Source organism: Sebastes fasciatus, chromosome 17 (genome assembly GCF_043250625.1).
Source record: "Sebastes fasciatus isolate fSebFas1 chromosome 17, fSebFas1.pri, whole genome shotgun sequence".
Classification (NCBI taxonomy): Eukaryota; Metazoa; Chordata; class Actinopteri; order Perciformes; family Sebastidae; genus Sebastes; species Sebastes fasciatus.
Genome location: NC_133811.1, coordinates 30,315,409 through 30,342,508, shown reverse-complemented (window position 1 = coordinate 30,342,508; position 27,100 = coordinate 30,315,409). Strand labels below are relative to the sequence as shown.

At 40.4% G+C, this 27,100-nt stretch overlaps 3 protein-coding genes across 3 annotated transcripts; all 3 read left to right on the top strand.

Moving 5' to 3' along the window:
* The first annotated feature begins 479 nt into the window (after nucleotides 1-479).
* LOC141754410 (class I histocompatibility antigen, F10 alpha chain-like) lies at nucleotides 480-9,777 on the top strand. The gene is made up of 6 exons (XM_074613466.1): nucleotides 480-639; nucleotides 3,164-3,430; nucleotides 5,342-5,620; nucleotides 6,099-6,398; nucleotides 8,268-8,337; nucleotides 9,387-9,777. Exons 1-6 carry the CDS (start codon nucleotides 591-593, stop codon nucleotides 9,442-9,444), a joined length of 1,023 nt encoding a protein of 340 aa, XP_074469567.1. The 5' UTR covers nucleotides 480-590; the 3' UTR covers nucleotides 9,445-9,777.
* A 2,137-nt stretch (nucleotides 9,778-11,914) lies between these two features.
* Nucleotides 11,915-19,284, top strand: LOC141754395 (uncharacterized). The gene is made up of 7 exons (XM_074613423.1): nucleotides 11,915-12,095; nucleotides 14,430-14,696; nucleotides 15,087-15,365; nucleotides 15,597-15,899; nucleotides 17,671-17,937; nucleotides 18,402-18,680; nucleotides 18,956-19,284. The coding sequence occupies exons 1-7, from the start codon at nucleotides 12,026-12,028 to the stop codon at nucleotides 19,267-19,269; spliced, it is 1,779 nt and encodes a 592-aa protein (XP_074469524.1). The 5' UTR covers nucleotides 11,915-12,025; the 3' UTR covers nucleotides 19,270-19,284.
* A 522-nt stretch (nucleotides 19,285-19,806) lies between these two features.
* LOC141754409 (class I histocompatibility antigen, F10 alpha chain-like) lies at nucleotides 19,807-25,718 on the top strand. The gene is made up of 8 exons (XM_074613465.1): nucleotides 19,807-20,097; nucleotides 20,581-20,859; nucleotides 21,135-21,425; nucleotides 21,529-21,549; nucleotides 22,155-22,271; nucleotides 23,406-23,423; nucleotides 24,844-24,925; nucleotides 25,099-25,718. The coding sequence occupies exons 1-7, from the start codon at nucleotides 19,842-19,844 to the stop codon at nucleotides 24,909-24,911; spliced, it is 1,050 nt and encodes a 349-aa protein (XP_074469566.1). The 5' UTR covers nucleotides 19,807-19,841; the 3' UTR covers nucleotides 24,912-24,925; nucleotides 25,099-25,718.
* The last annotated feature ends 1,382 nt before the right edge of the window (nucleotides 25,719-27,100 follow it).

Below are 27,100 nucleotides of genomic sequence, written 5' to 3'. Positions count from 1 at the left end.
AAATAATGTTTTTTTTTCTTCAGATGACAATAATTACATCATCTTTAATAAAATGTATGAAGCATTTTATGGGTCCAAACACCTGTCCCACAACCGTGATATTATATTATATGATATGATATTACGTCAAATTATTGATCGTTTTCTAAAGACAATGAATAATTGTAAGAGAATTGTGTTACAATATGTTATTATTATTATATATAATGACAAAAACCTAAATATTGAATAGGATGACGTTAAATAACAACAAAACATATTGTAACATAATTGTTACCATTATACATTGTCTTTAGAAAACCAACAATAACTTGATGAAGTCATATTTATGACTTTATATACATTATGTGCTGCTGTTTGTCTCCTGTTCTGTAGTTTTTCTGTCAATATATAGTGTCACTACTGAAAACCTGTGTTGTTCAATCTCACCTAGTAACTCATGATGAGTCATGACGCACAGCCAATGTGGAGTTTTCTAATGGTCAGAATGAAGCTGCTGCGCATGTTGGAAGGAACCAGAAGAAGACGGAGAAGGAGAGGAGTAACATCGTGGTGAATTTCTCTTCTCGGTGTTTCTTTATGTGAACAAAATGAGGAAAGTTATTTTCCTGCTGTGCCTCTGCCACGCTGCATCCGCAGGTAAGATTTACTAACAACGATTAGTAGTTATAATAACTTTACTGTAAGTCACTTTTTGAAGAGCTTCATTAACAACAGTTATTTATAATAATTGAGATACATTCATTCATCATTTTTCATCAGGTAATAATAATATATTGTAGTCATATATTTAACCTAGATCTTATTTTACACGTTGTTTAACCCCATGTTCTAGATACTTACATTTTATTGTCTTTTTACATGTTTATTTATTTTATGATTGTATATTATCTGTAGTGGGTGGTGTATTTGTATTGTCTGTTATATTGTGTTTTATGGTATTGTGAAGTATATTTTTGTAGGAGCCATGTATTTCTTTGTGGTATTGTATTTGTGTAATATGCCTCCAGGCACTAGGGGGTGTAAGAGAGTCGCTTTTTAAGTTGTTAGAGCTCACAGTAATAATGAAACAAGGTGCTTTGGAGCTTTGCATATTGTATGTCTAAACAACATTTACCAATTAGCAGCCAGTAGCAGCTAAAAGTGTTGGACTTTTGTCATTTCAATTTTCTTATAAATGTGCTTCTTGTCCTCTGGGAATTGGTACTAATGTAAAAAAAAAGATTTAACAAATGCCATTTCAAAAACCTGATATCATTTTATTAACTTTTTCTTCCAGTTTTTTAAATTTTTTTATAACAAAAATAAACAAAATAAATAAATAAATAAAACAAAAATAAAATATAAATAAATAAAGAATAAAAAAAGCCAGCAAACACATAATTAGTAAAATAAAACATACATACAGATTAATTAGTTTAACATTTTGCATAGGAATAGATACATATACATGCTTTGAAATATAAACAGATTTATTAACTACATTCTGGTGTGTAGAGCGCTCAATGAGCGGTTCCTGGGTTGGGCTAATCATGATAAATAAAATTAGAAGGCACTGTAAATAATTTATTACAAGACCAGAACATATGAGTGAGGTTTGCCTTTTCTATGTGACATCGATCACACGTCTCATTTCCATTAGAGTAGATCATTGACAGTCTGGCTTTACTATAATGGATTTGATGAAGAACCTTGAACTGAATTAAGCGAAGGAGGGCACATGAGGTTGACCCGTTTACCCTCCCCAATGCACCACTCCATACTTCATCACATATATAACTTCTTCCACCCAGTCTGCTCGGACCTTATCAGGTGCAACATTATTGAGTGGCACAATAGTACTATAAATATTTGAGATGAGACCCTTAAGCCGTGGGCACACTACCCGCATCAGGAGCGCGTGGCGTATGCGCCGCGTGGTGGCTGCGTGATGCAGGAGTCTGGTGTTCACACTAGACGCTTGTTGGCTGCGTGTCGGCTGCGTGTCGGCTGCGTGTCGGCTGCCTGTCAGCTGGGTTTCTGCTGCTGCTGTCAGCCCTTTCTTTCTGCATAGAGTTTGCCTTTTAATGGCCATTTAACTTCATGATAAATATAATTTATATTTATTTTAGACAGAGAAAGGTTCAGAAACGTGTGGTAATTAGTAAATAATAGTAATAATCCACAATTAAAACTCCGTACTGTATTCATTTATGATGTTTTCCAAGTCACTGCTTGTTCCACATCACTGTCCGGCACATATTTCAGAATAAAAGCCTTGTGTTAACAAATGAAGGAATTCTGTGCAAAGAAAACCCGCTTTAAGGCTTTTATTCTGAAATGAAAGCAGGAAGTGTTGATTTAAACCCCAAACTTTATCAATTCTTGGAGCTCTCAAAGTGACTGCGTGTTCCACAGCACTGACTGCTCATATTTCAGAATAAAAGCCTTGTGTTAACAAATGAAGGGATTCTGTCTACTGTATAGAAAAACGCCTGAGGGCTTTTATTTTGAAATGAAAGCAGGAAGTGTTGATTTAAAAACAAGTTTACTTAACTTTACTTTTTTTCACCTCCGTAACATATTCTACAGATAGACCTCGAAACTGTAGTAAAGTCTTGCTGGTATGAAGTTAATATACAGTCAATAGATCACCTTCACTGTCTGTGACATATTCTACAGATGTCCAGACATGTAAACTGCAGCCGAGTCTCGGCTGCGTGTCCCAGCAGCAACAGACAGTGAAGGTGATCTATTGACTGTATATGAACATCATACCAGCAAGATTACTACAGTTTCCATGTCTAAACATCTGTAGAATATGTCACAGACAGTGAAAGTGATCAATTGACTGTATATTAACTTCATACCAGCAAGTTAAGTAAACTTGTTTTTAAATGGTTAAATGGCCATTAAAAGGCAAACTCTATGCAGAAAGAAAGGGCTGACAGCAGCAGCAGAAACCCAGCTGACAGGCAGCCGACACGCAGCCAACAAGCGTCTATTGTGAACACCACAGTCCTGCATCACGCAGCCACCACGCGACGCAGACGCCACGTGCTCCTGATGCGGGTAGTGTGCCCACGGCTTTAAACTGTGCAGGAGTTTGCAAAATAACATCTAGTCCTGTTCTTGGCGGTAGATTGGGAAACCATGGGCTAATGCTGCAAACTTTCTCTTCCAGTGACTCACTCTCTGAAGTATTTCTACACTGCGTCATCTGGAGTCCCAAACTTCCCAGAGTTTGTGTCTGTTGCGTTGGTTGATGAAGTTCAGATAGATCACTATGACAGTAACACCAGGATGGTAGAACCCAAACAGGACTGGATGACCATGATCACAGAGGATGATCCTCAGTACTGGGAGAGGGAGACTGAGAACTGTAATGCTACCCAGCAGGTCTTCAAAGTCAACCTTGAAATTGCAAAGCAGCGTTTCAACCAAATTGGAGGTTTGTTCATGTTTCACTTTCTACTCAAAAAGTTTTATCAATGTTTTTTTCTTGTTATTAAGTTGCACACACACACACACACACACACACGCGCACACACACACACACACACACACACACACACACACACACACACACACAGCGGTAAAAACATAGACATATATACATAGATGCCGCATTGACTCCTGAGGCCTGTACTACGAAGCGAGTTCAACATACCCAGGGTATCTTCTCGTTATCTGGCTTCACTAACCCTAACAAGCGGTCCTACGAAGCCGGTTACCAACTCTGTAAATCAACCCAGAGTTTCTCAGTCTGGCTGTGAGCGTGTTCACATGAACGGGGCAGTGTTTGCAGCATCTGACCAATCACAGACATGGACCAGTCTACTGTCAGCAGACAGACAGACAGAGCGGCACATTTTACAAAGTATATAAACTATATTAGACAAATACGAAGAAATTAAACACATAAAACATCCAGACTAAAAGTAACACAGTTGAAGCTTCCAAAAGCAGGAAGATCAGCTGGCGAAGGAAAAATCTCCCGATGTGTGAATGCGTAAATTAACAGTTATTAATTTAACGGAACACTCAAAAGTAAGACATACTTGCCTAGATATAAATAGCTTTTAAATGTATAACAGATGACTGGATTACACCTAATCATGCCCAGTATTAACAATGTGGTGTGTATGACTATTTAAACCTTCTTTCAGCTGCGTCCCCCCTCTCAGGCGGTGTGAAACGGACTCAAGAGGAAGTTAAAGAATGAGTATGAAAATATAATTCAAAGCGGTAAACACCCACAGCATAAATCCAGCTGTCCTTCCTGCATTTGTTAGTTTAAACTGTGTTGTTTTTTCTGGATAAAAAGAACTATAACGTCTACATTTCTCAACGGATCTCAACGAGTCGTTTTATATTCAAAAGTTTATGTTATATGTATTATCTACGAGGAGTAACGTAAAGTTACCATTTATTTTCTTTTCCCAAAGATTTTGGTGAAAAACTGTTAAATACGTTAACGTCACTGCTTCCGGTTCATGGATCAGCAGTCTGTCCTTCGATCTGCTGGATTCAATCAATTATTAGGTCAATATTAAAAACTAGTATCATCACATTATCACATTTTCCTTGAAGTATTTTTCACATTATCAACTGTTACATCTTTACGAAACGTTTGCTTCCGTAACATCAGATAAGAGCTGGCTAACGTTGCTCCCTGCTTGATACATCCCGGCTCCTCTTCTGTGCTCCCATGGCAGCTCGACCTCCAGTCTCCTCACTCACCTCTTGGTGTCGCTGTCTCTCGTGTGTGTCGATGAATGGATGAGGTGAGACTAGTTGTTGAAGTTGAGAAATATCCGGAGCTACAGTCTGAAAAATGTCCCGATATATATCCCGAACAGAAGCACATGGCTAATTATTATGCAAAATGACATCGGACCTTCCCCGGTACCAATTTCTTTTTCCTACCATGGCTAAGGCGTGACCCAACCTACTCTGCCTCTGGTTGACTTACCCTGATATTGTAACATGTCTAATCTCACTCCTCATGCCTAAACCTAACCAACCAACCCAACGCATGAAGGCATTCAAGGCAATGAGATGATGATCTCATTCTGCATAATAATTAGCCATGTGCACGGAGAGGTGTATTTTCAGAAGGAATGGATCATCAGAACAATGGGCAGTCCCCTGAAGGGGGGCCTTTTCAGATGGGAAATCAAGTTTAAGTCGGCCTGCATTAGTAGCTAATGCAGTGTAAAACTACTCTAGACGCTGCAGTGTGACGCTTCCTATTGGTGCTCGGGGTCATATGGCGCCACTGATGTGATATCAACTGATAATAGATGACTGGGCTGTGATCTCACTCTGGTTTAATGCCGTCTCTGTCTCTCTCTCTCAGGTGTCCACATTGTCCAGTGGATGTATGGCTGTGAATGGGACGATGGGACTGATGAGGTTAATGGTTATAATCAGTGGGGTTATGATGGAGAAGACTTCATATCATTTGACCTGCAGACTGAGACATGGGTCGCTCCAAAACCACAGGCTGTCATCACCAAACACAAGTGGGATAATGACAAAGCTACCATAGCACGGGACAAACTCTACTTCACCCAAATCTGTCCTGAGTATCTGAAGAAGTATGTGAACTATGGGAGGAGCGTTCTGCTGAGAACAGGTAGAATCACATGACCTGATGTAGTTTCATAGACACAACAATGTTGATAAAAACAGTTTTGTTTCTCAAATGACACATGGGCTATCTGTTGATCTCTGTCACGTTTGTTGTTTTCCTTCTCTCTCTCTTTCTGCCGCTCTCCCCTCCAAAAACCTCAGGGTCACACTTTCAGTTTTTGACAGTTGACTAAAACATATTATTTTAAGAAAACCAGTTCATATTGACATACCTTTTCTACTGGTTGAAGAAACCCTGACTTAGCTGGGAAAAAGAGTTATGGGTTCTGATTATTGACATCTGACTTCACTTTTGGTCCGTAGCTACGTCTGTGGTACGTTAATAATATTCAGAAGACAGAATCTTCGCACATCATCATTTTTGTGTTACTACAGGAGATCTTTTAAAGTACCAGTACTGTTTACTGGAATGATAGTAACAAATAAAAAACACAACAAATCTCTCTCCCTTTACTCTCCAGAGCTTCCCTCAGTGTCTCTCCTCCAGAAGACTCCCTCCTCTCCAGTCAGCTGCCACGCTACAGGTTTCTACCCTGACAGAGCCACACTGTTCTGGAGGAAAGATGGAGAGGACCTTCATGAGGACGTGGACCTCGGAGAGATCCTCCCCAACCACGATGGAACCTTCCAGATGAGTGCTGACCTGAACCTTTCATCAGTCCCACCTGAAGACTGGAGGAGGTACGACTGTGTGTTTCAGCTCTCTGGTGTGAAAGACCTCGTCACCAGACTGGACAAAGCAGTGATCAGGACCAACAGAGGTGAGACTGAGATCAGGAGTGATGGAGATGAGAAAACACACATTTAGTTCACTGTCACTGTCCTGCAGTTCATGTAGTTTTATGTGGATGGGAAGTTGTGTTGTCAGTTTCTATTACCTAGTTTTTTATATATAATTTTAAGGTTTAGATCAGTATTAAATAGGGATGTCACGAGAACCAATACTTCGGTACCAACTTGTGACAACACCGGTGTTACCGATAACACCGGACATTTTACAAGAAAAGAAGACGGTCAACATGTGCAGAGCGCTGACTCTGATCTTTACCGTTGGGTGGCGGTGTGTCTGGCCTCTCCGGTAGAGCTTTTTCTGGGGGGCTCGGCTGCGGGGGTCTACCTGGCGCTGCTGCTCCGTGCACACCGACTGTGACGGCTCCATCCACCTCGCGGCGATTACCTCATTAACGTTAAGGTTCCCTTATAGCGTTGGGATTAAACATGAAATATTGCCAAATAGGTGCGTTTGCTTTTCACTTCGACAACAAATCCTCCTCCTCCTGCTCCTGCTACTCTGAGCCGATGGACCAGATGCATTCACGGTCAGTATGTAGTGTCCGTCGTCTGTCTATCGATTGATAGCATGCCGCTGATACGCCAAAATGAATTAAAATGGGTCAATTCTTTTTATATATTACTTAAAGGCAACATGCCTCTTTTTGTAATGTTGAAATGTTTTTAATAAAAGAGTACGTGTTGAATTACAGTTCAGGGGATTTATTATTGTTGTTTTGTTTTTTTACCGTGGTAGCGAATTTGGTATCGAGAATTGTTGAAATTCACTGGTTTTGGTATCGACTACTAGATTTCTGGTACCGTGACATCCCTAGTATTAAACTTATGCACGTTCTCCTCTGGACCCGGAGTTATTACCACCATTTCTGTTGTGCTGCCTGTCCACTGTTTACTTAGCTTTGATTAATATAGAAACATATCAATAATCAAATAGACAAAACACAATTTCATTGTCTTTGGTTTCTATTTTGAGTTTTTTTCTACCACCTTTGTAAATTAATTTCAGATTTTAAATTGTAAAAAAGTTTTTTAAAAACTATTTTAATGTGTAGCCACAGTTCAGAGATTATAGGTGCTGTATTGACTGAACTACCGGACAGTTTTAGAAGATGAGTAGACAGAATTATTTAGTAACTGGATGAATGTATGTGTCTATCAGTAAATCAGTCAGAATAAAGTCTATTGGCCAACTATGCTGACCGTCAACAAGTAGTTTGAATAAGATTGTCAGAAGCTCTCATTGTGCAAAATCATGTAAGTCAATGTAAGTCTTTGGGTAAAAGTATTTTTGTTGGAAGTTGTAGTAACACCGTTTGGCCACGATAATTTGGATCAACGACCGGCGCCCTTCCTGGTTTGCATCAGGGGAGTCTCAAAAAGCCCACACACAGATGCAGTGAAGTTCACACATGACCAGCAGTTTGTAAATGCAGGTTCAACAGTTTGTATATAAATGTAACAACATCCAAATGTGTTTTTGATGAAAACATGTTAATACTTTTAAATACATATATTTGTGGATTTCTATTACATTTATTTAAAACAAGACATATTTGTGTGTGCATCAGAAAAATATATTTGTGAACCTTATTTTTTTATGTTGATTTTTTTTTACATTTTTATTCAATGATAACTATTTTTGTGTGCAGTGAAAAACATTTTTGTGGAGAGAGTCATTGATATATAAATCACAAAATACATTTGTGAATCCTTCTGTGTGCATTTGTTAATATTGAGACTGATCTGACCCCATAAAAAAAGAGTTCGTGTATTTTGTGCTGAAGGACTTCTTCCTGCAGTGTTTGCTGAGGACTAACAATGTGTTTCTGACCTTACAGCTGTAAACAACGCTGAGGTCGAGGAACTGAATCCAGGACCCAATGCTCGGATGCCTTCTGCAGTTTTCTGGTTAGTGGTAACACAAATGTAAATTTACATATATAGACTCCATAGAAATATTTCTGATAGACACACACGCACGCACGCACACACGCACGCACGCACGCACACACACACACACACACACACACACACACACACACACGTACACTCCTGAGGTCTGTCAATATGATGATATATATCTTGATTTATTTTCCAGTTGTGTAAATAGTTTGTTTAAATATTTCTTTAAAACTGATACATTTTGAAGATCTTGTTTTTCCAAAGCAAAAAATAATTTCTAAGATAAGATCAGATATTCCTTTATTAGTCCCACAGTGGGGACATTTGCTGTGTACAGCAGCAGAGAGGATAGTGCAAAAAACAAGAAGCATCAGTAAAAAACAAAATCAAGATACAACATGATGCAAAAAGCAAAACAAAAGTAGACAGACATATAAAATATGAACAATTTAAATAGAAGGAAATATAAAATAGGAACAATATAAACAAGGGGAATATAAAAACATTGGAACAATATATACAGTATTAACAATAAGCATACTATTAACACAATTGCACAGGTGGAAATATGATATTGATTATTATGTCTTTGAGGTTTTTCTTAATTATGCCTCCGTGCCGGGCCGGCATTATGTTTTTGGATTGTCCGTTCTTTCGTCCGTACGCCACATTCTCGTGACCCCGATATCTCAGGAACACCTGCAGGGAATTCCTTCAGATTCGGCACAAACGTCCACTTGGACTCCAGGATGAACTGATGGGAATTTGGTGTTCAAAGGTCAAGGTCACTGTGACCTCACAAAATGCATTTTTGGACAGACATGGATGTACACTATCTATCTATCTATCTATCTATCTATCTATCTATCTATCTATCTATCTATCTATCTATCTATCTATCTATCTATCTATCTATCTATCTATCTATCTATCTATCTATCTATCTATCTATCTATCTATCTATCTATCTATCTATCTATCTATCTATATCTATCTTAATTTTGTCCTTTGCTTGACTATTGTTCAAATCATTTTGTATTTTCTTCTCTTCAGAGTGAGAGTCTTCTTCAAGTGGTTCTTCAACAGACAGTGGAAACAGCGACACACTGTTGATCAAAGCATGTGATCAATAATGGTAACTAATGGCTCTATATTGGCTCTATCTGTCTGTATTTAGGCACATTTTTGAGAATGTACAAGCGTTTACTTTTCTATCCTCATGATTTCATCTTTCCATTTTTGATACATTAATGAGATATTATCAATGAGACTCTTTGCACTGTTCATTTATGAATGTATATTTCAGACATTCCACAGTGGAAGGCAGCATATTGCACAGCATTACAGTCCATTCAGTTCAGGTGTACTGTGTGTCAATAATGTTGCTCTGCTGTTTCACTCTTTTTGTACTGTTTTGCTTTTCAATAAAGTCCCCAATATTTCAAATTTCTGTCTTTTTGTGATTCCATATATATGCTCACACATCTGTGACTAGATACAATAACATGAATATTGTAGCTGTGGTTTTTAACAGCTCTTTGTACTGTAAACTTTGTGATCTTTAGTTTATTCATACAAAGGATACATGTGAGTTGCTATGAACCAAACTATTGCTCAGCTGTGATAAACTCAGGTACTGATCAGCAGTTATGAATTCAGGTATTGATCATGCAATTTAGAGTCAACAATGAACCTAACCTGCGTGTCTTTGGACTGTGGAAGGAAGCCGGAGAACCCGGAGAAATCTTTGATTTGATATCTTTGATTTCTACAATGATGATAATCTCAACAGCTGCAGTGCGTTCGAACAGCTGAACCACGAGTGTCACAGCACATACAGACATCTCAGAGAACACACATATGTTTCGAATGTGAACGTTTCGATGAACATGAGCAGAAATCTTGAAGCTGAAACACCAACAGCTGCAACACATTCTCATCCCAACTCGTCACATACCACCGCTTTGTCACGCCCTATTGGCGTCACTTTATTTTTGGCATCAAAACCACTACAGTCCTCGTACTGGTATACAGGTGTGCAGATCATTTATCTGCACACCTGTACCAGTACGAGGCAGCAGCAGGCCGATGACCCGCTGTACGGAGCCGGGGATGAAGACTGGAGTGCAGTTAGTTGGCTAGTTTATAACATTAGTGGATCTATGCACTCTGACCCATAAGCTCTGACCCCATGACCCACGTTGAGTGACAGCCCCCTCATTTGCATAATGAGGCAGAAATGCATAAAGAAATGTATAAAGAAAAGAATACAGAAATAAATAAGTTTGGGGAAATAAATAAGGGGTGAAATGAAAAGGGAACATCGTGCATAAATAAATAAATACATCAATAAATACATACATTTAAAAAATAAATATAAAACAAAAAAAAAATATATGCAAAAATAAATAAATAAATGCTGAAATAAATAAATAAATAAATATAAATTAAATACAACAATAAATAGAACATAAATGCAAAAATAAAAACACGTTTAAAAATTAATAACAAATTAATACATAAATAAATAAATTAAACAGAAGAGTAAATAAATAAGGGAATTAATAGAAAGATTAATAAATAAAGAAGCAAATTTAAACAGAAATATCAACTTATGTCACATATCAATTCATTAAAGGGACTGTTTGTAACTTCTTACACGTATAAATCGCCGGGTCGGTGTCCCATGCGCGCTCGCATATGCGCTGTTCAGACTCAGACTTCAACACAAACTATGCCGAAGCAACAAAACCTCTTGGTTGTATCTAGTGAAGCTCGTCTTGCAAAACAGTGTTGGCCGTGGTCGGAGGACGCGGGGGGAGACCGTAGCTTTGGTCTCCAGGACCGGAGTCTCTGCTGTACTCTGCTCCTCTGCCTGCCTTCACTCACACACCGCACGCGTTCTCGCTCCACCTCACGTGCATGTGCGCACACTACAGACTGCAGAAGGGGCTCCGCAGAGAGAAACGTTATCGTCTCCGACCAAAACTCCGATGTCTCCCCTATTCCCTCCGGCCGCGGTCGGGAGGCTGAGGCAGGAAAAGCCAACACTAGGATCAGCATTGATTCATGGAGAGACCTTGGTCTGGTCAGCTAACATTACTGCCAAGCAGCTGAAATATAGAGTGATATCGTGCTTTTAGCTGACGTGTGTCTCCTCACTGTGTTGAGCGATGCTCGTTCATGTCTATGTAGAGCGAGCACAAGCGCCAGCAACAGGACGCTGTCTTTCGTTGACTTAACGGCCACAGGTGTCGCTGTTAACAAGCATTTCTGAAAGTTACAAACAGTCCCTTTAATGATAACATTTATTTGTAATATTATTTTTTGCTACATTTAATAACATATTTATTTTTCTATCGAGTCATTTATGTATTGATTTATTTTTTATTTAGTCCCTTATACAGACAGAGGTCTCCTGGATGAAGCCTTGTTTCCATCCATCCACCTCACCTCCAGCCTGATGGGTGTGTCTCTCTGCTTAATGTGTGTGTGTGTGTGTGTGTGTGTGTGTGTGTGTCCTGAGGTGATTCCTCCGCCCTTGACAGCTTGAATCCCCATTGGCTCAGATGGAGGTTGATGTCGGCGCCCCTTCTCGTCTCCTCCTCATTTCAGCCCTGCTGCTCGAGCTGGAAGGACGGTATCAGAGTGTCTCCAGAATCAGAAAAAGTCGTCCTCCTATCAAAGCTTCAAGATGCGACAGGTCCCAATGGAGCCGTTGATTGTGACTCTCCTGACAATAAGCCTACATGGCGCGGCAGCAGGTCAGTTCAGACTGCTTATTGAAGTTGGTTGATTGTAAAAGAGGCAAAGCTTCATGTCTTTAGAAAGGCTTACTGTATATAGGAGTTTAAGGTGCTTCTCATAGTCTTTCATGTTTAGTTCCAGGACTTCCTAGCACATGACACAAATGTTCTTTAAAGGAACAAGTTGTCTTAAAGTGGACGTTAGTAAATCCTGTGTGCAGCTCATTGATTGATCCGTAGCCTCCATGTTTCACTGCTGGATTGGGTCTAGAAGGACAGCCTATAGTGGGTTTCTGAAAAGGACACAGGTGTGTTTTTTCTCTCACTTTCCTGTGTTTTATTTGGGCCATTATTTGATCACATCAGGAGCATTAAGACCAGTACGGTGTGATCGGTCTGAATGGTCAAATGGCAGCAGTCCAGCACACACTCACATTAATAAAGACAATATAACAACATCAAGTTAACACAAAGAAAGTACATTTAGTGCACTTTACTATCTCAATATTCAACTTGTTCATGTTTGATATAGAAATAGTGTGTCATGACTGTTTATTTTAGAGATGATGTCAATAATATTTGTGATGAGTTCTTGTCATAATGAGCATATTGTCACAGTGTGGAAACACGTCACTATATTTCATCTCAGCACCTCTACAGGCTGCTGTGGAGGTTTGGGACTTTGATTTAGAACCAACGAGTCAGTTGATGGTTGTTTTCCTGCTGAAACCGTTTGGTTTCAGCAGGAAAACAACCATCAACTGCTTTGTTGGTAGAATTAAACAGGGACAGCTCCTCCATAGATATGTGGTGCCTTCAAATGATTCCTGTGAGCTCGTATTTACAACATGGGAAGTCTTGTACACGATAAGGACACTATAGAGTCCTGAAGAAGCAGGAAGGTCCCATTTCTGGATTATTCTGACAGAACTAGCAGAGTTCTATTTGAGTGTTTTTGTTTGTGTGAGGACAACATTTACTGCAGCTCATAAATCAGACAGGAGACACACCTCATTCCATTCTTCGGGTACAAGGAAATCTCTAATGTGCCAGTTTGGATGAGATCCAGTGTTAATTATAAACACTTTACTGGTTTGGATATAATCCACAGTCCATGTGTCACGTAGTCCTGAGGCTTTAGTATTTCTAAGTCAATAGGTTCACACTCAAAACAGGTTTTCAGGACGTGACTTCATCCACCGTGCAGGTGCAAAGTAGTTTCTGATAGTGTGACGAAGACTCCGTCCCTGATTGTGGACGTCACGTGGTAAAGAAGACACTCAGTGATACACTCATAATCAGTCATCCAGACACACACTTGTGCTACCCAGATGTGGTCTGATTCTACCTACATCTGGTCTTCTTCTACCCAGATGGGGTCTGATTCTACCCACATCTGGTCCTTTTCTACCCAGATGTGGTCTGATTCTACCCACATCTGGTCCTCTTCTACCCAGATGTGGTCATATTCTACCCAGATGTGGTCATATTCTACCCAGATCTGGTCTTATTTTACCCACATCTGGTCCTCTTCTACCCAGATGTGGTCATATTCTACCCAGATGTGGTCTTATTCTACCCAGATGTGGTCATATTCTACCCAGATGTGGTCATATTCTACCCAGATGTGGTCTTATTTTACCCACATCTGGTCCTCTTCTACCCAGATGTGGTCTGATTCTACCCACATCTGGTCTTATTCTACCCAGATCGGGTCTTATATTCTAAAAAAACATCAAGGGCCAAACAATATTAATCTGTGTAATTAAAAGGCCCATCCAAAATTAAAATCCTGGCGCTGTGCCTGCCACACCAGTCTTCACTTCAACTTAATTAAACATAGCAAAGAGACATCAGTCACAAGAGCATGCACCATACACAGGGCTAGACAGTATGTAACCAGTGTAGTGTAACAGGTTGGTTTGGTTTGTGAGGATAAAGAGGTGAAGCGGTTCAATGTACGGATGCAGAGACACGCAATGAGGCAGAGTGAAGTCCTTTCACCCAGCGAGCGCAGCGTCTGCTCTGCTCACTGTTGCTAATGGCCGCCCAGCACTGTTTGAATGAGCTGGAGCTTTTTCAGGGACTCTGTCAAAAATACAAAAGATAACATATGACAGGATAGCGACAATTTGTTTAGTTAGCTAAATATTGCTGAATTGAGGTTCCAGACCTGACTAATATTAAAGAGTTTCTGGAACAAAATATATTTATATATTTATTGACTACACAGAGATTATTAGGATGTCTTGTAGTTCTTTTTGATTCTGTGTTCAGAGAAATAACGTTGTTCAGTGATTTATAAAAGTATGATATAAAAACTGAAATCATGACGTTAACTTTCTCTTCCAGTGATTCACTCTATGAAGTATTTCTACACTGGATCTACTGGAGTCCCAAACTTCCCAGAGTTTGTGGTTGTTGGGTTTGTTGATGAAGTTCAGATAGATCACTATGACAGTAACACCAGGAGAGCAGAACCTAAACAGGACTGGATGAGCAAAGTCACAGAAGAGTATCCTCAGTACTGGGAGAGGGAGACTGGCCATCGTCGGGCGTCCCAGCAGTGGTTCAAAGCCAACATCGAAGTTGTAAAGCAGCGCTTCAACCAAACTGGAGGTTTGTTCATGTTTCACTTTCTACTGATAAAATGTTGTTTATATTTTCATCCTGTATTTTAGTGAACAGATGTTACCACACACACACACAGACCATTATTGCATTATGCTGCTTTACTCCACTGATACAGTCTTTCTGTTACGTTTGTCTTTGTTTTATATAATTGGATATTAAATACTGCTCAGTGTTGTTCAGACTCTCAGAAGTTGACGGGCATCTTTCTCTTTTTGATGACATTTTACAGTGTAAACAATTTAGTGATTCATTCATAGTCATGATATAATCAATAATGACCAGAACAATTAGTTTTAAATATCTGAGTCATATACAGTAGATAACTGGGCTGTGATCTCACTCTGGTTTAATGCCGTCTCTCTCTCTCTCTCTCAGGTGTCCATATTTTCCAGAGGATGTACGGCTGTGAATGGAATGATGAGACTGACGAGGTTAAAGGTTATGATCAGTTTGGTTATGATGGAGAAGACTTCATATCATTTGACCTGAAGACAGAGAAATACATCGCTTCAAAACAACAGGCTGTCATCACCAAACACAAGTGGGATAATGACACAGCTTTGATAGCAGTGTATTTAAACTACCTCACCCAGATTTGTCCTAAGTGGCTGAAGAAGTATGTGAACTATGGGAGGAGCTCTCTGCAGAGAACAGGTACAATCACATGACCTGATGTAGTTTAATGGACATAATGTTCATATACCTCCTCTGTTTCTTATGAGCCAACACACAGAGTCCACTGTGCCTCACACTTTTCTTTCTTTCATTTTCTCTCACCTCTGTGAGAGATAGTGTATGTGTTACGAAGGCATTTAAAAATACATCAAACAGGAATGCTAATATTAATATGCAGTAAATAATAATACTGTTGTCTTTACTCTCCAGAGCTTCCCTCAGTGTCTCTCCTCCAGAAGACTCCCTCCTCTCCAGTCAGCTGCCACGCTACAGGTTTCTACCCTGACAGAGCCACACTGTTCTGGAGGAAAGATGGAGAGAGGCTTCATGAGGACGTGGACCTCGGAGAGATCCTCCCCAACCACGATGGAACCTTCCAGATGAGTGCTGACCTGAAACTTTCATCAGTCCCACCTGAAGACTGGACGAGGTACGACTGTGTGTTTCAGCTCTCTGGTGTGAAGGACGACCTCGTCACCAGACTGGACAAAGCAGTGATCAGGACCAACAGAGGTGAGACTGAGATCAGGAGTGATGGAGATGGCAGACAATTCTTTTCTGTGGTTTATAAAAAACTGTGCTGACTCGTTGATCCTTTGTCTGACTGGGGTTTATGTAAGTTAGAATCTATGACCCCGACCATGGCTCTGAAATATCAGAAGCCTCCAGCGGGCGCAGCTGCGCCGCATTCCGGGCTGCGATGCGTCTGCCGGAGCTGATCGCGGCCAGTCTGAACAATGCTTTGTGATTCCACCAATCGTGCCGCAGTGCGTTTCAGAAGTGTCCCAGAAGCGGTTCTCACTGTGCTGTGTATTGATGAATCCATGTAACCGTCACACCTGGCGTCTAAAGGACAAGCAAGAAGATTTTTGTTGCTCAGGAAGGCCGTGTGGCCCGGGTGTTATCGGAGAGGAGCTTCATCCCCCCTCAGATCGCCTGCTGGCTACAGCGTTGTTGCCGATGTTACCTGCTGCTGGCGACGTTTGTCATTTCAACTGGTGAAAGTGACGGTCCGTGCCCGATATGAGAAGCTGCTACCTGAATGTTTTCTACACTGAACTTTAATGAGAATGAGAGAGACTGGAGATGAATGATGCATCAACAGATTCATTAGCGTCAGAGACACACTATAGAGTCCTGAATAGGCAGGAAGGACGCATTTCTGGACTATTCCGACAGAACTAGCAGAGTTCTATTGGAGTGTTTTTGTTTGTGAGAGGACAACATTTACTGCAGCTTATAATTCAGACAGGAGACACACCTCATTCCACTCCTCAGGTGCAAGGAGTTCTCTAATGTGCCAGTTTGGATGAGATCCAGTGTTAATTATGTGACAGAAACAAAACACTTGTTTGGTTTGGATATAATCCACAGTCCATGTTTCACGTAGTCCTGACACTTTAGTATTTCTAAGTCAATAGGTTCACACTCAAAACAGGTTTTCAGGACGTGAACTTTATTGTCCTGAAAAAAATCCACCATGCAGGTGCAAAGTAGTCCCTGATAGTGAGACGAAGACTCCGTCCCTGATTGTGGATGACACGTGGTAGAGGGGCCCCAGTTGCACAAAATACGCAAGGCAAAAGCGTGAAATAAGAACGGGTTTCTTTCTTTGGGCGTGTCATTTGTACGCCATGTAGTCTGTACGGACTGCAAAGTAAATGCATCTGCGTAAATATGCTACGCTCAGAGCTAGTTACGTAAAATAAAAAGTGATTAAGACTGTTTATGGCAGGTCGATGCGTCCAACAAACACAGGACTTCCATCCTGGAGACCGGTGTTTTGTTTTGTAAGTTACGTTGATGACGTTGGTGACATTGGTGACGTTGGTGACATTGGTGACGTTGGTGACGTTGGTGACGTTGGTGACGTTGGTGACGTGTTTTCCGTACTTATGTTACATTGTTTCTGTATATATTGTACTTAGTTTATGTACTTATTTTGACACCAGCCATGATGTTTTTCCTAAACCTAAGTGATTGTTTTTGTTGCCCCCTGCTGGTTCTACACCTTAATACACACATGCAATATTCACGCCTAAGTGAGGCAAAACGGGACATTGACTCGCAATCCTCTGGTGGACAGGCGGGTCTATTACACGCTTTGGTGTGATACAGGGTTGAACATAAACAGTCATCCAGACACACACTTGTTCTATCTAGATCTGGTCATCTTCTACTCATGTAATGTCATCATCTACCTGAATAAATGATCAACGTTGTTCAGTGATTTATAAAAGTATGATATAAAAACTGAAATCATGACGTTAACTTTCTCTTCCAGTGATTCACTCTATGAAGTATTTCTACACTGCGTCTACTGGAGTCCCAAACTTCCCAGAGTTTGTGTCTGTTGGGTTTGTTGATGAAGTTCAGATAGATCACTATGACAGTAACACCAGGAGAGACGAACCCAAACAGGACTGGATGAGCAAAGTCACAGAGAAGGATCCTCGGTACTGGGAGAGGGAGACTGGCCATCGTATGGCGACCCAGCAGTGGTTCAAAACCAACATTGAAGTTGTAAAGCAGCGCTTCAACCAAACTGGAGGTTTGTTCATGTTTCAATTTCTACTGATAAAATGTTTTTTTATATTTTCATCCTGAGTTGTCACCTGCAGCCTGAATTTTGTGTTTCCCTTTACGTAAATAAATACCACCATAAATTGGTGAATAGAAATTCACCAATATGCAGGAAATGAAGTGGTTGGTGCTTAGAATTTCCTGGGAAACAGCTGTTGGTTGTCTTGAATGATTGACTGATGGATGGACCAATCAGGACACACAGACTGCCTCCCAGTCTCCATAATGGTCCTGATGGTCTCTGCCTTATTGTGACCAGTTGTAGTAACACAGTGCTGTCCTAGTGACTATAACAGCAGGAGGTGTAGATCCTCTGTCTTGGTGTCTGTGGATCAGTGTGTCTCTGTGGTAAAGATGTGATATCAACTGATAATAGATGACTGGGCTGTGATCTCACTCTGGTTTAATGCCGTCTCTGTCTCTCTCTCTCAGGTGTCCACGTTCTACAGAGGACGTACGGCTGTGAATGGGATGTTGAGACTGATGAGGTTAAAGGTTATGATCAGTGGGGTTATGATGGAGAAGACTGGATATCATTTGACCTGAAGACAGGGACATACATCGCTTCAAAACAACAGGCTGTCATCACCAAACACAAGTGGGATAATGACACAACTAAGATAGCACAGACTAAATACTACCTCACCCAGATTTGTCCTAAATGGCTGAAGAAGTATGTGAACTATGGGAGGAGCTCTCTGCAGAGAACAGGTAGAGTCACATGACCTGATGTTCATATACCTCCTCTACTTCTTATGAGCCAACATACAGAGTCCACTGTGTCTCGGGTTACACACTTTGCTTTCTTTCATCTCTCTGCCTCACTTTTCTCAATTTTCTCTGACACATTTATCACCACTCTTTCCCTCAATGTTCTCTCTATCTATAGTGTATGTGTTACTAAGGCATTTAAAATATATAAAGTCAAACAGGAATGCTAATATTAATATGCAGTAAATAATAATACTGTTGTCTTTACTCTCCAGAGCTTCCCTCAGTGTCTCTCCTCCAGAAGACTCCCTCCTCTCCAGTCAGCTGCCACGCTACAGGTTTCTACCCTGACAGAGCCACACTGTTCTGGAGGAAAGATGGAGAGGAGCTTCATGAGGACGTGGACCTCGGAGAGATCCTCCCCAACCACGATGGAACCTTCCAGATGAGTGCTGACCTGAAACTTTCATCAGTCCCACCTGAAGACTGGAGGAGGTACGACTGTGTGTTTAAGCTCTCTGGTGTGAAGGACAACCTCGTCACCAGACTGGACAAAGCAGTGATCAGGACCAATAGAGGTAAGACGTGAAATAAGAACGGCATTTTTTCTTTACAGCCCCGTGAGGGTAAAAACCTGGTCCACTGTTCCAAGGCCAGGACGGAATCCTCATTGCTCCTCCTGGATCTGAGGTTTGATAATCGGCCGGAGCATTCATTCCAGCATCCTAGAGTAAACCTTCCTGGGGAGGCTTAGCAGTGTGATATCCCTGTAATTGGAGCACACCCTCTGGTTCCCCTTTTTCAAAATGGGAACCTCCTCCCCGGTCTGCATTCCACAGGCACGGTCCCCGACGTCCATGCGACACTGAACAGTGTCAGCCAAGACAGCCCCAACAAAGTATATAGCCTTTAGCATCTCAGGAAAATCTCATCCCCCCCTGGCACCTTGCCACGAGGAGCATTTTGACTACCTCAGTGACCTCCGCCAGGGATATGGATAAGTCTTACCCGAGTCTTCAAACCCCGCCTCCTCCACGGAGGATATGTTGGTCATGGTTCCTCATTCTGTGTGCAGAGAAATAACGTTGTTCAGTGATTTATAAAAGTATGATTTAAAAACTGAAATCATGACGTTAACTTTCTCTTCCAGTGATTCACTCTATGAAGTATTTCTACACTGCGTCTACTGGAGTCCCAAACTTCCCAGAGTTTGTGTCTGTTGGGTTTGTTGATGAAGTTCAGATAGATCACTATGACAGTAACACCAGGAGAGACGAACCCAAACAGGACTGGATGAGCAAAGTCACAGAGAAGGATCCTCGGTACTGGGAGAGGGAGACTGGCCATCGTATGGCGACCCAGCAGTGGTTCAAAACCAACATTGAAGTTGTAAAGCAGCGCTTCAACCAAACTGGAGGTTTGTTCATGTTTCAATTTCTACTGATAAAATGTTTTTTTATATTTTCATCCTGAGTTGTCACCTGCAGCCTGAATTTTGTGTTTCCCTTTACGTAAATAAATACCACCATAAATTGGTGAATAAAAATTCACCAAGATGCAGGAAATGAAGTGGTTGGTGCTTAGAATTTCCTGGGAAACAGCTGTTGGTTGGATTGAATGATTGACTGATGGATGGACCAATCAGTACGCACAGACTGCCTCCCAGTCTCCATAATGGTCCTGATGGTCTCTGCCTTATTGGGACCAGTTGTAGTAACACAGTGCTGTCCTGGCTGAGCAGCTGGAGTCTAGTGACTATAACAGCAGGAGGTGTAGATCCTCTGTCTTGGTGTCTGTGGATCAGTGTGTCTCTGTGGTAAAGATGTGATATCAACTGATAATAGATGACTGGGCTGTGATCTCACTCTGGTTTAATGCCGTCTCTGTCTCTCTCTCTCAGGTGTCCACGTTCTACAGAGGACGTACGGCTGTGAATGGGATGTTGAGACTGATGAGGTTAAAGGTTATGATCAGTGGGGTTATGATGGAGAAGACTGGATATCATTTGACCTGAAGACAGGGACATACATCGCTTCAAAACAACAGGCTGTCATCACCAAACACAAGTGGGATAATGACACAACTAAGATAGCACAGACTAAATACTACCTCACCCAGATTTGTCCTAAATGGCTGAAGAAGTATGTGAACTATGGGAGGAGCTCTCTGCAGAGAACAGGTAGAGTCACATGACCTGATGTTCATATACCTCCTCTACTTCTTATGAGCCAACATACAGAGTCCACTGTGTCTCGGGTTACACACTTTGCTTTCTTTCATCTCTCTGCCTCACTTTTCTCAATTTTCTCTGACACATTTATCACCACTCTTTCTCTCAATTTTCTCTCTATCTATAGTGTATGTGTTACGAAGGCATTTAAAATATATAAAGTCAAACAGGAATGCTAATATTAATATGCAGTAAATAATAATACTGTTGTCTTTACTCTCCAGAGCTTCCCTCAGTGTCTCTCCTCCAGAAGACTCCCTCCTCTCCAGTCAGCTGCCACGCTACAGGTTTCTACCCTGACAGAGCCACACTGTTCTGGAGGAAAGATGGAGAGGACCTTCATGAGGACGTGGACCTCGGAGAGATCCTCCCCAACCACGATGGAACCTTCCAGATGAGTGCTGACCTGAACCTTTCATCAGCTGAAGACTGGACGAGGTACGACTGTGTGTTTCAGCTCTCTGGTGTGAAGGACGACCTCGTCACCAGACTGGACAAAGTCAGGAGCAACAGAGGTGAGACTGAGATCAGGAGTGATGGAGATGGCAAACAAATGTGTTCTGCGGTAAAAACGATTGTGATTAATACAACTTTTTTTCTTGTGTTTTGTGGTTTAAGTTGATGGACGTCCCAAAAAAGGTACTTACATTTTCTTTATTTAAATTCAATTTGACTGTTTTTCACCACACAACGGGCCTCATGCAAGAACCATTCGTTGGAACAGATGTGGCACGCACGAGGGATTTAAGAGAGTTTGTGGCATCCAGCAATTTTCTCATATTTAGAATTTTCTCTTAGGTACGAATAAAATAAATATATATTTTTTTATCATCATATACATTCTGTACATTACACACATGAAATTTGACCTCTGCGTTCAACCCATGTTAAACATATTAAGGAGTAGTAGGCTGCTGTAAAGTAAGTAGAGCAAAGCTCTCAGAAAAATAGAAATGTTTTTGACTCTTTATAAACTCTTTATAAACCTCTCAATGATAGAGTACAAGGTCAGTAATGCAACATACTGTACAACACAGGATTTTATTTCTAGGTTTATACTTTTCATAACTCAATTCGTCTCAATTTAGTTTTGTTTATTTTGAAAAAAAGGCAGTTGTTGCCAAAGTTGTTTCTTTATTTTCCAACGATTATTTCTGCAGTTATCAGTAATGAAACAATGAAATATTTTAGGTAGGAGACACACTTTTAAAGTAATAGTAATTTACTGTGCTTCATGTGTTTAGGTTGTGACTATTTGTTGTTGCCCACTGACATGACCGTCCTCATCATCGCTGCAGTGGTTGTTCTTGCTCTCGTCCTCATCGCTGTGATTGGATTCGTCATTTATAAAAAGAAGAACGGTGAGAGAACCGAGGATGTGTTAATTTGACTTTTTCAGTTCTTCCTTGATTTTAGTCTGTGAGTTAATGCTTATCCAGATTGCAAAGTGAAACAAGCTTCCAGTCCACCAGTAAGAAGTGTACAGCTCAGAGCCACAGTGTCATGATGATATGATCATTGCCATTCTGTTGCTAGGGCAACGGCTTCGGTCCAGGTTTACTTCCTGCAGCTACTGATTTAACAAACATTGCAAAAGGAAATACAAACGAGCCCATTTTGAATGTTTATGTTTTCAAGTTTGAAAATGTCTATAAGAGAGAACTGGTAAAGTGATAACATGACATCAAACAGAAAGGTAGAAGGGATTTTAACCAGTTTGAGTGAGTAGAAGGAGGATCAGTATTCTTACATTTATAACTGACTTTTTTTCCTTTGAGTTGATTTTCAAAAGTGGTTTTCAAAGAGTGCTAAAGTTGATCAAGGTTTAATTCCTAATTCACCCTAAATGTGAAGCAACCAGCAGTATGTAGAGATGTGTAGGGATGTGTAGGGCCACAGTGCCCTCTGCTGATTAGTCACCATGTCTTCTGATTATACAGTAGCTCTCTCTCGGCTAGTTTACAAAGTTAATGTTGATGAGCTGCCTAAATTCATCAAAGTTGTTACTAGATAAGAGTCGATACTCTTTTTTTTTTAAGATTATTTTTTGGGGCTTTTATTGCTTTATTGACAGAACCAGAGATAGTTATTGAATAGGGAGAGAGAGAGGGGATGACATGCAGCAAAAGGCCACAGGCCAGACCCGAACCCTGGGCCACTGCAGCAAGGACCCAGCCCCGGCACATGGGGCGCCAAGCTCCACCAGGTGAGCCACCGCGGCGCCCCAAGAGAGTTGATACTCCTAACCAGTCTGAAACAGGTGTTGGTTCAATGCACACCGCAGTCTGGAGCAGCCACCAGTGAACAGACTCCACTGCGTCATGATAATATGACCGTAGCTTAATGATGTAATAGAGAAATAAATAAAGACGTAAACAGAACTGTAAAAGGTATTTCTAACTGATGGAAGTGAGTAGATTTAGTGGAGAGAAGATGTTCTGGCATATGCAACTGTGGCATGATCTGAAATCCTGTCTTTTCTTTTTTTATTTCAGATAAATATCCTCAACACAGTAAGTAGAAATTGTTTTGATTGTATTTAAAATGTTATATTTTGAGCAGATGCTCATATCCACAGTTGTTTACACTGAGCTTTAAAGGGACTCAAAGTAAGAATCAGAAATGTCTTGTTAACAGCGACACCTGTGGCCGTTAAGTCAACGAAAGTCAGCGTCCTGTTGCTGGCGCTTGTGCTCGCTCTACATAGACATGAACGAGCATCGCTCAACACAGTGAGGCGACACACGTCAGCTAAAAGCACAATATCACTCTATATTCCAGCTGCTTGGCAGTAATGTTAGCTGACCAGACGGAGGTCTCTCCATGAATCGATGCTGATACTGTGTTGTCCTGCTTCAGACTCCCGTCTTCTGCAGTGTGGAGTGTGCGCGCATGCACGTGAGAGGTGGAGCGAGTTAGAACGAGCGCAGTGTGTGAGTGAAGGCAGGCAGAGGAGCAGAGTGCAGCGGAGACTCCGGTCCTGGAGACCAAAGCTACGGTCTCCCCTGCGTCCTCCGACCGCGGCCAACACTGTTTAACAGACGGGCTTCACTAGATACAACTTTGCGGTTTTGGTGCTTCCGTGTATTTTGTGTTTGAACAGCGTAGCCTCACGCGAGCGAGCATGGGACACTGAACTGATTAGAATTTGTCGGTCAAAGGTCAAGGTCACTGTGACCTCACAAAACACGTTTTTGGACTCAAGAATTCATATGCTAATTATGACAATTTAACACAAATGTCTAATTTGTATTGTAAAGTCATTTTTGACAAACATGGAGGTAAACTATCTATCTATCTATCTATCTATCTATCTATCTGTCTATCTGTCTATCTATCTATCTATCTATCTATCTATCTGTCTGTCTATCTGTCTATCTATCTATCTATCTATCTATCTATCTATCTATCTGTCTATCTATCTATCTATCTATCTATCTATCTATCTGTCTGTCTATCTATCTATCTATCTATCTATCTATCTATCTATCTGTCTGTCTGTCTATCTATCTATCTATCTATCTATCTATCTATCTATCTATCTATCTATCTGTCTATCTATCTATCTGTCTGTCTATCTATCTATCTGTCTATCTATCTATCTATCTATCTATCTATCTATCTGTCTATCTATCTATCTATCTATCTGTCTATCTATCTATCTATCTATCTATCTATCTATCTGTCTATCTGTCTGTCTGTCTGTCTGTCTGTCTGTCTGTCTGTCTATCTACCTATCTATCTATCTATCTATCTATCTATCTATCTATCTATCTGTCTATCTATCTCTCTATCTGTCTATCTATCTATCTCTCTATCTATCTATCTATCTATCTATCTATCTATCTATCTGTCTATCTGTCTATCTATCTATCTTAATTTTGTCCTTTGCTTGACTATTGTTCAAATCATTTTGTATTTTCTTCTCTTCAGAGCTCGAGTCTTCTTCAAGTGGTTCTTCAACAGACAGTGGAAACAGCGACACACCACTGATCAAATGATTTGATCAATAATGGTAACTAATGGCTCTGTACTGGCTCTATCTGACTGTATTTATGCACATTTTTGAGAATGTACAATGTACAAGAGAATGATTTCATCTTTCCATCTTTGATTCATTATTGAGATATTATCAGTGAGACTCTTTGCACTGTTCATTTATGAATGCTTATTTATTTGTCCGGACAGATGTGAGACACGTGAAGCGTGAAGAGGACGGTGAACATCACTTCATAAGAAATTGGCAACATTAAACTTTATTATCTATAAAGTCTCAACACAATATAAACAAAAGGTGCCACCTCACCACCAAGATGGATTGAATATCACTTTAATGTATGTGGTCTAAGAGCTGCAGTGCAATGAGGCTTTAAAGCTGCATTCATCAATATTTGTGTATGAAAAATTGATCAAATGACAACATGTAATGTGAAAGGTGACGTTAGTAGTGACGGACCCACCGAGAACTATCTCTGATTTATGGATGTATTCTGCTCTGGAGCAAGGAGCAGTGCCACCACAGTGTAATCTAGTAGTAGATGCTCATCGACTGGAACACAAAGAAAACTAATTTGAAAAATAGTTTGACAAATACTTTAAAAACATTATCAAACAGAAATGGTGACATTACATTTTTTTTAGATCATTTAGTCTCAATTTAAAAAAAAGTGGCATTTCCTCTGATAAAATATTTCCTTAAATGTTGGTAAATCAAATGAGGGTTTTCTGGTTATTGGTAAAACAAATATAACTTTACATATATAGACACCATAGAAATATTTCTATCTATACACACACTCACACACACACATCCACGTGCACTCCTAGGGTGTGGCACTATGATGATATATACCTTGAGATAACAGATATTTGTCAACCAGTAGAGTTTCCTTTACTGTTTCTAGTGATGAAGTCATTCTTTGGCTCTCAGCAGGATGAGCCGGAGAGGAAATGGATGGATGGAGTTCTGCATCACTGGTGAATTATATACATCACAACATCAACAGTGATGGGTTGTATCAATGTTGCCCTCCCCATGAACACACACACACACACACACACACACACACACACACACACACACACGCACGCACGCACGCACGCACACACACACACACACACACACGCACAAACACACACACACACACACACACACACACACACACAATAGAAACATCAGTTCAACATTTATTTTCCAGTTGTGTAAATAGTTTGTTTGATTATTTCTAAATTTTGAAGATCTTGTTTTTCCAAAGCAAATCATATTTTATGTCTTTGAGGTTTTTTCTTAATTAATCAGGAGTATGTTGTTGTTTCATAAAATCTTTTGATCTGTTTTGACACATTAATATATTGTAATGTTTAGCTGATCTTCTAAAGGGTTGTGGGATGTTTGAAGCTTCTCAGCACACTGATAGAAATGTTCTTGTAAATATTTCCTGCTAGTATTTTTGGGACAAGAGACGATTTCTCTCTTAGTTTTATAAACGTAAAGAAACTGAACAGCGATGCTCAAAATCCCGTCTTGTGTTGGGTTAAGTAGATGAACGTTGAATGAAGTTGCTCTGCTGTTTCACTCCTTTTGTACTGTTTTGCTTTTCAATAAAATCCCCAATATTACAAAGTTCTGTCTTTTTGTGATTCCATATATATGCTCACACATCTGTGACTGTAGCTACAATAATATGAATATTGTAGCTGTGGGCGTCAATATTTGATTTCTATCAAAGAGACATAATTATTTTAATCAAAAGAAATGTAAAATAGATGAAGAATAGAAGATATGACAATATGTTTTGATTTGTTTTATAAACACAGATATGAAACTCTCCAGATAACACTAATGATCTGGAACAGGCAGAAGCAGTGAGTCCCAATGAACCTACCCACAATGCAACTTGATTAACTCCTTTTTCATGTCTCTCTGCTGAACCCTGTTGTTTTTTATTTCTGGTAGGCTATGAGGCCTTTTCAGGACTCAGTAACGGGGTTAGAGCTCCTCCACTGGCCACAAACAGCACAACCCTCTGGAGCATTTCTCGTAAATCCCCTGATGAGTCTGTTAGGTTTCGTTTCTGTGTTGTTTGACAGAGATCCAGCATGATCTGCATATTGTGGCATACACAGTAACATGGTTGTTATTTTGGTCCCTGCCAGGCCAACGCAGCTTCTTGTCTTCTTCGTTTTGCCA

What these genes read in the sequence shown, in the direction of transcription:
- LOC141754395 (XM_074613423.1), top strand. Translation starts at nt 12,026, where the DNA reads ATGCGACAGGTCCCAATGGAGCCGTTGATTGTGACTCTCCTGACAATA. An exon ending in GAGCTCTCTGCAGAGAACAG is followed by an intron (nt 15,366 to 15,596) that starts GTACAATCACAT and finishes TTTACTCTCCAG; the next exon opens with AGCTTCCCTCAGTGTCTCTC. An exon ending in GAGCTCTCTGCAGAGAACAG is followed by an intron (nt 18,681 to 18,955) that starts GTAGAGTCACAT and finishes TTTACTCTCCAG; the next exon opens with AGCTTCCCTCAGTGTCTCTC.
- LOC141754409 (XM_074613465.1), top strand. Translation starts at nt 19,842, where the DNA reads ATGAAGTATTTCTACACTGCGTCTACTGGAGTCCCAAACTTCCCAGAG. An exon ending in GCGCTTCAACCAAACTGGAG is followed by an intron (nt 20,098 to 20,580) that starts GTTTGTTCATGT and finishes TCTCTCTCTCAG; the next exon opens with GTGTCCACGTTCTACAGAGG. An exon ending in GAGCTCTCTGCAGAGAACAG is followed by an intron (nt 20,860 to 21,134) that starts GTAGAGTCACAT and finishes TTTACTCTCCAG; the next exon opens with AGCTTCCCTCAGTGTCTCTC.
- LOC141754410 (XM_074613466.1), top strand. Translation starts at nt 591, where the DNA reads ATGAGGAAAGTTATTTTCCTGCTGTGCCTCTGCCACGCTGCATCCGCA. An exon ending in CTGCCACGCTGCATCCGCAG is followed by an intron (nt 640 to 3,163) that starts GTAAGATTTACT and finishes TTTCTCTTCCAG; the next exon opens with TGACTCACTCTCTGAAGTAT. An exon ending in GCGTTTCAACCAAATTGGAG is followed by an intron (nt 3,431 to 5,341) that starts GTTTGTTCATGT and finishes TCTCTCTCTCAG; the next exon opens with GTGTCCACATTGTCCAGTGG.